At 37.8% G+C, this 14,494-nt stretch overlaps 1 protein-coding gene across 14 annotated transcripts in view; it reads right to left on the bottom strand.

Moving 5' to 3' along the window:
• The window catches only part of ZMYND8 (zinc finger MYND-type containing 8), an 81,328-nt gene that overhangs the window by 21,262 nt on the left and 45,572 nt on the right, over nucleotides 1–14,494 (bottom strand). For 8 of the 14 annotated variants that reach the window (XR_014169678.1, XM_081916663.1, XM_081916666.1 and 5 more), the window contains 8 exons: nucleotides 11,361–11,594; nucleotides 9,712–9,825; nucleotides 8,846–8,938; nucleotides 7,097–7,184; nucleotides 6,515–6,570; nucleotides 6,158–6,235; nucleotides 4,645–4,760; nucleotides 2,630–3,111 (listed from right to left, as the gene is read on the bottom strand). Coding sequence is in view for 13 of the 14 variants with exons in the window: in XM_081916663.1 (XP_081772789.1) it covers nucleotides 2,630–3,111; nucleotides 4,645–4,760; nucleotides 6,158–6,235; nucleotides 6,515–6,570; nucleotides 7,097–7,184; nucleotides 8,846–8,938; nucleotides 9,712–9,825; nucleotides 11,361–11,594 (1,261 nt within the window). In the remaining variant the exon portion in view is untranslated. Of the gene's footprint in view, nucleotides 1–2,629; nucleotides 3,112–4,625; nucleotides 4,761–6,157; nucleotides 6,236–6,514; nucleotides 6,571–7,096; nucleotides 7,185–8,845; nucleotides 8,939–9,711; nucleotides 9,826–11,360; nucleotides 11,595–14,494 lie in introns of those variants that run through there. The other 6 variants (XM_081916660.1, XM_081916664.1, XM_081916657.1 and 3 more) reach the window with 4 other exon arrangements.

Raw genomic sequence — 14,494 nt, 5'->3', positions numbered from 1 at the left:
AACAGGGTCACAGAGAAACAAGGAGATATCAGCATTCTTGGAAGAATGCCAAGGTCTGAAGAAGTATTTTTTTTTTAAAAAAAGCAAACTAAAGTGGCAACAAAATGAATAGCCCAATGAGGACTGAGCATGCTTAGTACTTATAGAATAAAGAATGACATCTGAAAAAGAAAAATGGAACAATGGGCTGGGAGAGAAGGGAGAAATGCCTTGTTTGGAGAGAATGGCTGGCTGGAACCCGAGCAGGAGCTTCTTTTATGTGGAAGGACAAAATTTTGCAGTGTGTTGCAGGTCCAAGTTTGTATTCTTTCAGGTCACAGTCCTGAATACACATCAATAGAAATATCTGCTCCAGTTTTCGTGCCTTTATATGAAATAGTGAGGATGAGTTAGTGGGAACTGAATGTCCATGGAACTTGAAAATTGGAGGCAAACCCAAATTTCCTTCATAAACCTCACAAACACAGAGCAAGAGACTATTTTAAAGCATTAAGACTGCGATCCAAACCTGCTGCTGCAGCTCTCTGGAAGTTCCAACATATCTGCAACCCACCCACTTACAATGGTGGCAGAAGGTGGGGAGGGCAACAGATCAGGTCCAACCCCTGTTGGTGGCAAGAATAGCACAAGTGTCCCTCTATCAGGAGACTGGTTGAGCCAGCAGAAGCAAGTAGAGGGGTGCCTCCTCATCCTAGAGTTACGGAGGTTTGGACTGCTGCCTAAAATATGCCTTTCCAGAACCCGGATTTCATTACCAGAACAAATAATGGCACATTCAGGCTCAAAATTCAATTTTGTCCAGTGCATCATAGTATACCTAATATATGAATCAAATTAAAAGCCAGACGTGCCCTTATGTTTGAAAATGCATGCCACCGATACACTGCACAATACCAAGTCCAAGATAATTTGCTCCCCAGGTAAAGATCTCAAGTTCAGAGTGTTTCTGTAATAGAGTAATGAGTGGAAAGATGAGTGAAAGCAGGAATCCGAGTGAGTTACAAGTGAGGGAGTTCTGAGAAAGGACAGTTAAGAGAATATGGTGAGCAGGTAAGATCAGAGAGGAAAGGCATAGGTGAAAGGCTGGCAGTTAGGGTAGATGTTGAAAAAGGGACTTAGAAGTAATACATGTTATTCATAACTAAGTAACTATTTTTTCTTGTTTATTTTATAAAGTTTACTGGTTCTTAAATTTATCTATGTGTTCTGGTCTAGGTCGATTCTAGAAATAATACATTTCCCCCTTAGGCTTACTTTGATGTGCACAATTAAGCAAATAAAGGAAGATTCCTATTGCTCTCTGTAACTTGGTAGGTGGTGGCAGCAGATTAGAGATTACTGGGTACTTGGACTACATTCCAAAAAGGAAGATGATCATAAACTTCAAAAATTATCTGATTCTCCTCCAATTCAAATTTTAAATGCAGAGCAAGATTCTTCATATTATATGTTCAAATGAAAAGTTGCGTAATATTTTAAAAATGGAAAGCAGTCACTCTTGCAAAGAATTAAGCAAATATGCAAGAGCCTAGCACAATAGTAAATGTTAAGAAAACTTCCTGATGTTATTAACATAACAAATAGAAAATTCAGCCATGCCTAATGAAGAGAGAAGACATTCATGAATGAATAAATTAGGATACCAATATTGGATCTAATACAGCTTTTTTGTAAAGTACTGTGCTGACACTACACATAAAAAGCCCTGGGAGGTAAATGAAGAGTCTGTAAACAACTTGCGTTATACACAATCTATTTTTGCAATTTTTTTTTTAGCTTATAGTGCTAGATATTGTTGCTTCCTTGCCTCTTAATGGTAAGCATGTAAAGCTAAATTCTAGAAGAGATTTTTAAAAGCTGGCTAAAAATAAAAGAACACCATGGCAAAATGGTCTTTGTATTCTAGTCCCCAACTTGCCACTCTGCACTACCTTTCAAAATTCAGTATTCTGTGAATTGTAGGTGCCTTCCTTGCAAACCACTGCTGATACTGGGGCAGACACCCCCTCCCAAAGTTACGCAGTCCCACTGATGTGTTCCTTGCAATGACACTTCCAGTAACTTTAAACAATAGCTCCTATCCAAGGAGACACCAAGACATCATATTCCCCATTGCACCTAGAGAAGGTAGTATGAAAACCTGACCCTCTGGACCAAAAAACGCATCCTTCTTTTCATCCCATCAACACACCGAAGTATCAGAAACACATTTCTACCTGTTCCTGCTGATCCAGATGCTCAGATCATGCCCCACCTGCCTGGTTCTTAGTTCTCCAGTGCAATGCCAGTCTGACCTGACATCCTTTGTTGAACAATTGCTCTGGATTCTTTCCTAAATGATACTCTTCCCAGGTGCCTTTGACCCACCTTGAAGTTAACACAAATCCTCTGCTATTAGCATGGGCATCAACCTTCCTGGCTCTGACCCAATCTTTTAATTATTCCCAAGGTAGCTGTGCAGATGCTTAGGAGCAGAGCTGCACCTGAGTCCAACAATACCTCCTACAAGTATTTTGATAATGAACACCAGATTATTTCCTTCCAGTTTTCTGACCTTCCTTGTTCTGCATGATGATAAAGTTTGAATATAGCCATTGAAGAAGCATCTTTTCCCCCCTGCCCTCCTTACCTGTATTCTTATCAATAAAGTCCATGGACTCTTCACTTGCGCTAAAGTGACTGGAGGTTGCCTTTTTCTCTGCATCCTGTTCAACATCAGATCCCGTATGAACAGATGAATTTGTACTCATTGGGGAACGTGGCATGTCTGTTAAGGAAATCCTTCGCCCAGTACTGGTACTCAGCATTGGTTTGCTCATTAAAATCTTGGGTGATGCTGTCATATCAAAGTTAAGTTTAATTTTCTCTTGTTTGTCAGTCTTAGCAGTTCCAGCACCAGGATTTGAAGGGTCTAACAACATTTGGTATTGGTTGTTGGGAGTATATGGTGTCCGGAAAGGTGCATAATTAAATACTCCAAACTTTCTGCGAATATTCTCCACATAAACCTCCATCTCTTGCATTGCACTGTTGAATATGCTTTTAGTCTTTTTCACGGAAAAAGGAATTTCTTTAGACATGAGGTAGCAATTATTTACTGGAACCCAGGCCCTGCATATAAGACAGTAAAATAATGAGGGGACATGACATTACATTTCATGTAGATTGTGTCTAAGTCTTACTTTCAAGTATGTATAGAATCTGAATAACAATCCTATGAATGAATTGCATAAAATTATGCGTGTTTGAGATCGAAACCTTCATTTAGGACAAACTTAAGGATACTTCCAGTCTATGCAATACATAATGCAGTTGAGACAATACCATTCCAGGTGTATGTTTTGCTTTCAAAACAATTTGATTAAGTAAATTCAACATTTGACAGAATCAAAAAAGGGGACACTGAGCCATTCAAAACACTTTCTCACTGAACTTTCAGTCACAATTAATCAGGAAATTATTATCCAGCAGGCTGTAATTTTCCTGTAGTGTTGGCATGTCTTTTGCAACGCTGCACTAATGTACTGTACTTATTAAACACCTCACCACAAGCACTTACATGACGTTGTAGGACTAGATTGTTAAGACCTGTTCATATGACAGACCATGAATACCACACTATCACACAATCAGTTCTTTGACTGGCAAACTTGGTGGCCCCATGGTAACCAAAAGGGCAGTGAGAGCAGGCATCTACAGGAAGTGTAGGAATTCCTGCATGCTTTGTGGGGTGGGGGGTAGGGGGATTCCCCAGGCACACAGTAAAATACTAATAGTATTACTTTCTTTTTTGAAAGAATGTTGTCATACCTCCTTTTGAGAGAGTAGCACATACACAAAGCATTTCTGCAGGTATAGAGCATGATAAATAGTTGGTGGGGATTTGTCATTGGGGAAGCCAGGGTCCCCACCCAAGTTCAATGAAAGCAATGGGGAAAAGTAACTCTCCTCAATGTAACATGTATCCCTGTCTTTTCAAATTTAGGGGTTCTAATATAGCCATCCTTGAAACTTTGCTCTGTAGTGCTGCAGCACTCAGTTTAGCAGCTGCTTCCACCATTCACACACCATCAATTTTATGCTCCTGTTTCAAGGGGAAATGAAGGCTGAGCCCTCACATCACACAAATTCTCATGGAGCATCAACATATTTGTCTTTCAAGTTTATGTTACAAAGTTTCTTTTTTGTGACCCCCCCCATTAACAACATTACAGTGATGCTAAAATGTTAGAGTAACTACATAATGTGTATAAGGCATAATAACATGGTTTGATCTAATGATGATCCGTTACCCCGCCACAAAATTTAGCATAGGCTTTATAATGTCCCAGAGAGTAAGTGCTACTGGAGTAAAACATTGCCTCAATGTTGTGTATACAAAAACAACATCTTGATTAACTTTACATATTCAAAATATGGTTAGTAAGCTTACATTGCCATGGTGGCAACCAGTTGGTATGAGACATAAAAATATGATAATTAATGGGGAAATGGAATGTACTATACATGCTACTAATATGAAGCACTACAAAGCAGAATAATAACATGTGAACTATGCAATAGCAACCACTGTGTGGTAATAGATATATATTTAAAAAAGAAGAGTCATTGAACCATTCAACCACCTTTTGACTGAACTCCCACCTGTCATGCTGACCAAAGAAACGAGCATCAACTTGACCGTCTTTATCCCTCAGTGCTTTAGCAGGCCAGAATGGGAAACCTTTGAGCTTAGCCCAGACCAACGGGTGTGGATTGCTCTAGAGGAAAGTGCACAGAGACCACACAGTGAGAAACTATTTAAAGACATGTAGTACTTTCTAATTATTGGCATGCAGGACAATACTTTAAGATATGATACGGATTGCATATTTCAGATATTGCAATGTAGCTTCCTTATGCAGAAAGGGTAGTGTTTGTCCAGATAATTGAACAGTTTTAACTTTTCCCATTCTTTGTATGTTATGAAGAGAAATGCTTGTCTTGCCTTTCCTTGAAATCTCAGTCCTGTTTGTGGTGGTAGTTAGGGGAATTCAGAAGGCTTGCCCTAGAAATTATTTTATTTCTATAGCTAGCAAAACTCACCCAACATTGAAAGTTTTGCATCACTTCTGGAAGTTGCTTGGAATGGGGTTTGCTGAATCTCCATGAAAACAAGACGAACAACGCTCATGGTTTGTATGGAGAGCATTAAACCACAAGCCTGAATTCAGACAAGATACTGAGCAAAGCGATGGCTTAGCTCCGGACAACAGCAAAATGACTGGAGAGGAGTAAAGCAGGTATGATCTCTGTTTCAGGAGCCTACTTGTTTGTGCTAAGTCAAGGTTTGGCTTGAGTTACATGAGAATGAGGGTACAGTGAACCATTATTTATTTCAGACTATGTGACGCTGTCTCTATTACAACAGTCATTTAAAGTAGGCTTTTCCATTATCCATGTATTGCATATTAGAGGGCAGGAGAATTAAAGAGACGGAGAACAGGGGCTTGTCAAGGTGTTAAAATGGGAAAGATAGCCATACAGGTGATTAGGTTTCCCAATGCATTTCAAGAAAACATATTTAACAAATGAATTTCTTTCAATGCTTCTTAATAGGACTGCTTGGGGAAATTTCTTTCAGTTCACCAAAGCAGATATGTACTGAAAGAAATGCCCTATCTCAAAATTTGTTAGGAACCCAAAAACGTTTTCTTTATGGCTGTTTTTGATTCTCGGTTGCTTGCTTACCGAAGTCCCTACAAGAGACAGTGGCTGAGAATTTGAACTGTGCTTGTACTCTTGGCCACTACATTAAGTTTCTGTTACCTGTTGAAGTAGTTTGCACATTGACAATCAAACCATATATTTGACATTTAATTCACATAAATTAAAACTGAACTCAAGTGCAAAACTGAAGACTGATTTTAAGGACTGGATGTTTTAGCAAAATTCCTGTTTTTCACAAAAGGCTGGAGTGCTTGGGTCTGCCAAGGAGGAGGAGGACCATGAACAAATTCAACTTTTGGATTTACACATCAAATGTAGCTTAAAAATGCATACTTACAAACTAAAGTAGATTTCTCTAGGTCACTTACAGATTTAAAGTAAGAAGCAAAAGAATAACTCCAAACTTAAACTGGATTAAGTGTGGACTTTAAAAAAAGATTTTACTTACACAAGGCTCACAAAACCAATTCTCTCGTTTTTGGCAAGCAGCTAAATAACATTCTGGACATACTTCGATTTCATTCATCTGTAAAGAGAAACATCAGCTACTGTAGGAGTTGGGAGTGTGTTATTCAATTTTAATTATTCCAACTGTTCTATTAGAAGGAATCCAGAGCAAGAAGAGCAGTCATTCATAATTTTCTACTGCAGAGAATAATACATTCTGCCAGTCTGTGAATTCTGAAATTTAAGCATACTAAGCATACTAAGGCTGCAATCCTGATTAAAGTGAGAGCAAGTCTCATTGGAACTTACTACTGTGAAAATATGTATACAGTATGAAAACTAACTAGGTAATACATACCTCATGCTCACAGATTTTGATTATGACTTTTGCTGTTTGTGTTAATTTGTGATTTCCTGAGGAAACAGATAAGCAGAGATGTCTAATAAAATCTCCATTGTAAAGACATGTTATTTGTACTACAATCTATAATAAATATTTCTATTGGTTGGTATTCAAAATATTTATTAAAGGGAAATTATTGGTATATTGAAAACTAACAGAACAAAGAACGGTTTGCAAAAATAAGGCTTTCATCCTTTCCTGAACCGAGGCATAACATGGCCACAACATTTTGGAAAGAATCCTCTCTTTAAATAGTAATTATTGGATAGAAGTCCCTTTTAGTGTTAGCATTCTGCATTTCAGAACCACATTTTTTAACTTAGCCTCATACAAAGCAAACCAACTTAACATATATTTTAAGTCATGCCAGTATGAAAAAATCAACTAGAAATATCTTCTTTCTTGGAGTTTAAATCCCTCAACTTATTTAGATTTCAAGCTCTTATTTATGGATGCTTCGCCTGCCATTTGTTGTGGCATTATCATAATGTGGCCTCATGATCAAATGATACAGTTTATCATCTTACACATACTTACCTCCATTGTAAATAATGCAATTGTGCAAAATCCATTTGGCATCAGCCAAAAAAGCTTCTGTGCATCCATACATCTTCTTTTTAACATTCTGCAAAAGAAAATATAAAAAATGTATTGGAATTTGAAAATCTAGAAACTAAGTTCACATTTTATTCCACACATATTAATGAAAAGCTGTGCCTAGATTTTACCAAAAGTGAGATTACTGTCAAAAGTGTTTTAGTTTGTTCATAGTCAAGAACTTAGTTGACATAATCAACTTTGCCCTAATTTGACACAAATGTAATTTATTTGCATATCAAAATAGCATACTATGACTAAGAGTTTTAGAAGTCCCAAGATACTCAAAACAATTGCTGCTAAGGTAATTTCTGTTTCATATACAAAATCAGGTAAAAGACAGCTCAACAAAATATTGGTGGAGTAGGATCACAATTTTTAAAATGTTGGCAATAAAATTGGTATTAATAGTTAAGAAAGCCATCCTCAAAATTCTCAACATTTTGTAAACTGGACATTCTAGTGCAGTTTGCAGCCATTTTAAAAATAGAGAAAATTCATCTACAACGGGGCCATTTATGCCTGTTTCCAGAATCTGCCATATTCTCCTAAATTCCATCAAATTAACCTTAATAGTTTGTAACTGTTGAGGCACATGACAGATATGGGAGAAACAGAAGTTGTGTCCATGTGTCACAGTAAGCCATGGTTAACATGGATAAACAAACAAACAAACAAACAAATAATGACAACAGTTCACCATGGACAAGCTGTTCACTCCTGCTTCACTCCTCCTTACTAGAGAATAGGAGCAAGAACCACAGTGCCTGGATTGGCATTACCTACAAATTGGAGTGGAACAATTGCAACCCCCAAACAAAACCACAATCTGAAGCAAAGTTTTTTTCTTGGCTTATCAATCATAGCTGTTGGGAGTGAAACAAACCACAGCCCCTGGTTCAGACATAAATACTAAGACAAAAATTGTGGTTGTTTCACTCAAATACTAGCAAGGCAGGGTGAAGGAAGAACTATCTATGCATTCATAGCAAACCATTAATCATGGTTTGCTGTCATGCGAGAATACATCTAGAAAGAGCATGGCTCTTATAGGCTGTGGGAAATAATAGTTATATCTGGATATATTTATTTATTTAAACGGATTTATATATCGTTTATTCACTAAACCTCTAAATGGTATACATATAATACAGGATAAAAGTTGTAACACAAAGAAGGAAACCCCAGTAAGATGGGGGCAAAATAAACTCTTAAAAAAATTATTGTGATGCAAATTTTCACCCATATAAAAAGAGGGGGAAACAGGTTTTTTGTGTTCTAAAAGAAAATAGTTACTGACAACAAAGAGATAAAATAATAGAGAAGTTAGCACAGCAGCAAGACCAACACCCACCTTATTTTTGTAATTTTAAGTTGTTTTAAGCTGTTTTTAATACTGTGTTTTAATATTAATGTTTTAAATTGCTATAACCTGTCCTGGGACCTTGTGGTTAAGGGTGGGTAAAATAATAATAATAATAATAATAATAATAATAATAATAATAATAATAATAATAGCACAAAGGATAATAAAGGCCAATATTTCCAGTATAGCTATTGGGCAAGCTTGCTCATCATCTAAAGGGAAAACTGCGTGGATTTTAGAATGAGACAATACATATAGTTATGAGCACAGTAACAACAATCTAGTAGAATTAAATAGGATTTTTCTCCTTGCTATCAACCAACCTTTTCTAATGTACAAAGGTCCATTGGATGAAATATGTATTCTGCATAATCTGGATGCTGATCAAGTGAAACTGGCTTTTGAAATGGCTCTGTCTGTTTAAATAAAAGCAAAAATAGAGAGTCAGGACTGCAACATTTATTGCATTAAAACTGGTTTCAACTAATCAATTAAAACTTTTGTCAAAGTAAAAAATTGCCCAAACAGGCTGATGACACATTATCTAATATTATTTAGCAGAAGCAAAAGCAACAGTAGTACAAGTCATCGTAAAAACAGCAAATGGCAAGGATATTTTAGAACCATTGGGTTGCATCCAATTCAATCATGCTCTGAACAGACCACTGAAATCAATAGACTAACTTAAGCCCATTGATTTCAATGGGTGTACTCTGAGCATAACTCAGTTGGATACAACTAAGTGCCTCCAGTGAGAGAAATGGAATAGGGGAATACCACCTTTAAAATTTTACATGCTATGACAGAGAGATAAATAATCTAAAACAAAGAAAGCTTGCCTTTCACTTCAGAACTATTGTTTTTACTCTTTTAAATTTATAGATATCAAATCATCTAAACTCTTTTATATAATTGGCTAAAGATTTGTTCAAAAGTGATTGTGCAAGTTAGACATAAACCAACCTCTTGTGAACAAACATCTGCCATGAAATTATAGATGGCAGTCTGCTGGTCTTAATAGTAAATGCCTTCTCCCTCCCTCCCCCTCCCATGGTGGCAGGAAACCATTTTTTTTCACTATACATTAGATAGGGTAAGACAATTCTGGGGAGCTTTACATGTAGTCAGAAATCTAAAGGCTGAACGACAATATCCAGTGGAGTGAAATAGTAACACATATTATTCTTACCCCTGGCTGTTTCATTTTCTGTAGTGCAAACTTGAGCAAGTAGGATAGCTGTTCAATAGTGAGCATTGTCATAGCTTTACTCTGTGTTTCTATGCATTCCGCTACAGTAATTTTCTAAAAGTAAAGATTGAAAATACTGAAAAAAATGCAAAATGCGTGCAGATGAGCACCCCATCACCCCTTCATTATTGTGGATCATGAAGTTTAATGCCACATGCAGACATGGATGTTGATAATTAATTTTCCCTTAAGTGGTGCAATGAATATTGCAACAGTCCTGTGTTCATGAAAATGTCCTATTGGTTCAGAAATGGTACCCTAAAAAGATTCACGTGGGGATGGGGGAGGATGAAGACAGGCCGGCTTTGCTGGCAGTTTCTGACTGATCCCCCAAATGCTACTGAATTATGAATCCTGAAGTTAAATGTGGCTGGGCACTTGCCCAAATCTTCCTTATTTCCAACATTATGCCCAAGGAGCTTAGGATTTTGCACCACTTGTCTTGGACAGGAAGGAAGATTGTGAACCAGAGAATCGTGGTTAACAGGAAAAAATCATGGTGCCATAGAGGATAATGGAATCTGTGTGAGTGGCAATAATCACTCCAAATAACCTATTTAGGTCCTCTATTTCCCCCCTAACAAATAAAACTGAAAATCCTTCCAAATGTAGAGGACTATAATTACACTCTTTCTAAATGAAGTGTACCATTTTTCATTATACTGAGGCATCTACCTGTTGGTGTGCAAGGCTAGCAGTCGTGCTATACCTAGAATGATTGCTGATATCTATCCTGTACAGTATTACTTTGCCAAGTTTTTTTTCTTCTTTGCTCTTTATACTAATAATCTCAGAGGCAAGCTCAGCATAACCCAGTCTTCAAGGCGGCGTTTCTAATCAGCAGCAGGCTTTCTCAGCAGAAGGTTTGAATATCCTTGTTAATACGTATATTGGCCACGACTGGCCAACAGTTGAGATAAAACGGTTAAAACTTCTAACAGAGGTAAAATGATTAAAAGTCTAAAGGAACAGCTATAAAAACGTCTGTAAAAGGCTGTAAAAGGCTATAAAAGGTTTGTAATCCAGGAGGGTTCACGGAGGAGAAGTTGTTACAGCCGCCATCTTGGACCTCCTCCCTGCATGTGCCGGCAATGACTAAATCCCCATTCATACCATGCTAGTGGTCTGGAACCTGCTTCCCTGTGAAGTTTTTTTACATTGCCTCAGTAAGTATCTGAATGCAGAAAACAGGTAGGGAAGGCTAATCCTTCCCAGCAGGGAAAGAATAAGGCAGAAAGGAATCATACAACTGGCCTTGCACACACCAAAGTGATGCGAAGAAGATATCATACGTAAACTGCTTTCACCACAACAAGCTAAGTGTCGCTCAGGAGGCGCAAATGGACACAAATGCCCCTGCCATCCCCATACAAGACACAATGAACAAAGAGGATGTAGGTGATAAGGATGGGGAGAAACATTAATCAAAGAAAAACAAACAGAATGGTAAATATTGGCAAAAGCCTTATTTTGGATGCAACTTTGCATTGCTTCTCTGCCTTTCCAAAAAGTGACCAGGAAGTCACACTGGAAAGAAAAAAACATGGTTCTGAGAGGTGAAAACCAGTAGCAATGAGACACATATTCACCTCAGATAGACTAACCTCACATTCTGGGCAAAACCAATCCCCCTCTGGCTCCGCTGTCAGTTTCAGACACTTAGCATGATAAACCCGAGGGCAGAGTTCACAGCAGAGGACTTGGCCTTCCCGATGACAAACCCAGCAATAGAAATCATTCCGTCCATCCTGCGGTACAACATCAACAGGGTCTGTGGTGAGTGGCTGCTTCATATAGTAAAACGGACCATGTCTTAGTTCTGACTGAAATGTAGGCAAGAAAGACAGGTTTGGTTTCAAAACAAATTTGTATTTTAAAATAAATATGATGATCAAACATGACCAACCAGCCCCCACCAGCATTTGATACAGCCCACCTAATATTAATTCAGATGACCTCTCTCATTCAGTACATAATAAGCATTTGAAACCAGAGCAACATATATCTCCCTCAGGCAAGTACAGTTGTCTCAACTTAGATGTACTTTAATGTACTTTAATTAGGACCAAACTAGATGCAGTTAGTAACTGTATACTTGTGTGTGTTTTTTAAGCAAATACTATGGGTGGGTTGAGGGGAGAATCAACCCATTGTCCAGAAATATATCAAACACCCTACACCACATCCAATACTTGCATTGGGAAAGAAACGTGCATTAGCTGCAATGGTACATAGATAAGCATAATTAACTATATTTATTGGGCAGATGACTCTATCGGACAACCTTCACCAGAAAAATCCGAATTTAACCCGACATTTCATGTGCTTTAAATGTGTGAATGTTTGAACAGGAAGGTGCAGGACAGTAGTAAACCATGTGCACATTTGTGAAAAAATTAGAAGGGGAAGGGAGAGGACATACAGTGGTACCTTGGTTTACAACCATAATCCGTTCCGGAGGTCCGTTTGTAAACCAAAACAGGTTGTAACCCAAGGTGCGCTTTTGCCAATGGGGCCTCAAAAAAAAAAAAAAAATGTTCGTAATCCAAAAAGATGGGTTGTATTCCCAAAAAAAGTTGCAAACCGGGACATGCACTTCCGGGTTTGACGTGTTTGTAATCCAAAATGTATGCAAACCAAGGTACCACTGTATACCTCTCTTTACAAGTATCTGTCTGGAAATAAATGTGCCATTCCATCAGGCTAGCCAAGCGAGAGATGGAGAAAAGAATATCTTCCTGCTCTGCTTCTATTCAAATTTGTTGTTACTAGAACTTTGTACCTTTAAAAATATGTGCTTGTGTTAGCTTATTTCCCTTTACATGACTTTTCTTTTAGATTACAAGTCTGAGGGCAGACTTCTTTGTCATTTAGCTTCCAGAAGTTTAGGGAGTCCTTTCAGCTCAGATAAAATGCTTTAAATATATGTTGACCCTTTACCCTTCCAATGCTAGTCCTTCTTGCTCAGAACCATTAACATATTTTTAAAAGACAACTAGTTACTACAATAAGGCATGTCAATATGAAAAGAGGTCACTAATATGACCCAACCTATCATCATTTCCTAGTGTACAATTCTAAATGTGGTCCAGTAGGTATCATAAAATATGCTGCGACATAAACTGCAGTAGTGTGTCAAAAGGATAATGAATACACAACACTGATGGACAAAATAAGCAAAGACAGAGGGCAAATGCCAAACATTATTACTAAAACTAAAGTGGCCCCACTGCTCCAATTAGGAGCAATTCTTTAGCGCAGACGAGATTTGTCCTGAGAGTGCTCCTCATTCACATTCCTTGAGCCTCCAAGGAACACCTTCAGCAAAACAAAAAGACCACACTTGAGACCTGACATTCCCAATATTTCCAAAGTTAGAAAACCAAATAAACAGACCCAAGGAGAAAATTAAAACTCTTATATAGTTTCAGTCTTTGAACTCTCCATACCAGCCTCTCTCAACCTTCAGTTCTCAGATGCTGTTGGGCTACAATTCTCATCATCCCTGACCACTGATCCTGCTAGCTAGGGATGATGAGAGTTGTAGTCCAACAACATCTCAGGACCAATGGTTGAGAAAGGCTACTCTATACAATTTTAGCCTTCTTTATATATTTTTGAATGTTACACAACTGAACATTACTGCAACCTCAAACTCATTTACAGTATTCAATCAAAAACTGAAGTTCAGTTTGCCACTGGGAAATCAGTAGTTCTTGGAAGTAACTATTGTTTCATATAGAAATCAGTGACTCTGAAGTTCAAACAATTATTTGGCTGCTGCTGGAGATGAAGTTTATAGAGTTCTATGAAGGCATGACATATGTTGCTTGCAATCTAGGACAGTAATCATCCTGGATTTCACATCCTGTTGGACAACTTGCTGCAAAAACTTTTCAGCTCAAAAAAGGTTTCTTTCCTTATTTTCACAGCAACTTGAAAATAGCTGTAACACTAGAGATACTCTATCAATATTAATTCAATTCTAGAAACAGTAACATAACTAAATGTGTCTTTTTTCTTTTTGGTGCAATAGGTTAGTAATAGTTATGACCACTAGGTGACACCTGAGACACTTCAGTTAAAAGTTGCTTGGACCTGCTCCAACTTAGATGCTGCAGGCTTAGTATGTACTGCAGAATGCACCTCTAAATAACTGCTTGTCTAACTGTTATGGATATTTTTCATTTTGTAGAACCTGAGGACATGGACAAGATTCTTTGAAGGCTAGGGCCTACCACATACAATTTATTAAGATTGCCAGATAAATCTAGCCAAGTAGGTCAGAAGAGTGGTAAATGTCTTTCTTGCATGGTCCAATATGGTCTTAAGGAAGTGGTAGTAAAACTTTTCTTGGAAAAAACTCTCATTGATCATTTCTAGCCAGTCTCCAACATTCCATTCCTGGTTAAGCTGACTGAGCATGTGATGACTTATCAACTCCAGGTTTTCCTGGATGAGGTAGATTTTCTACATCCATTCAGTCGCTTCTGATAGAATCGGACACGGTATCCATTTGCATAGCTTGGCCAGGATGGGACTTGGGGACATTGTTTTAATAGTGGCTCCAGTCTTTCCTGGAGGGTCTGTTCCAGAACACAATGCTGAAAATTACTGCTTGCAATTAGGCTATGGTAACTCAGAGTGTTCCATCTTGTCATCTAAGCTTTTCAACATCTGCACAAAATTACTGGGCGAGGCTATTTGGAGATTTAAATGTTGT

This window comes from Podarcis melisellensis (genome assembly GCF_964234715.1).
Source record: "Podarcis melisellensis genome assembly, chromosome: 6".
In the NCBI taxonomy this organism is placed as follows: Eukaryota; Metazoa; Chordata; class Lepidosauria; order Squamata; family Lacertidae; genus Podarcis; species Podarcis melisellensis.
This window is presented reverse-complemented; position numbering and strand designations above follow the sequence as displayed.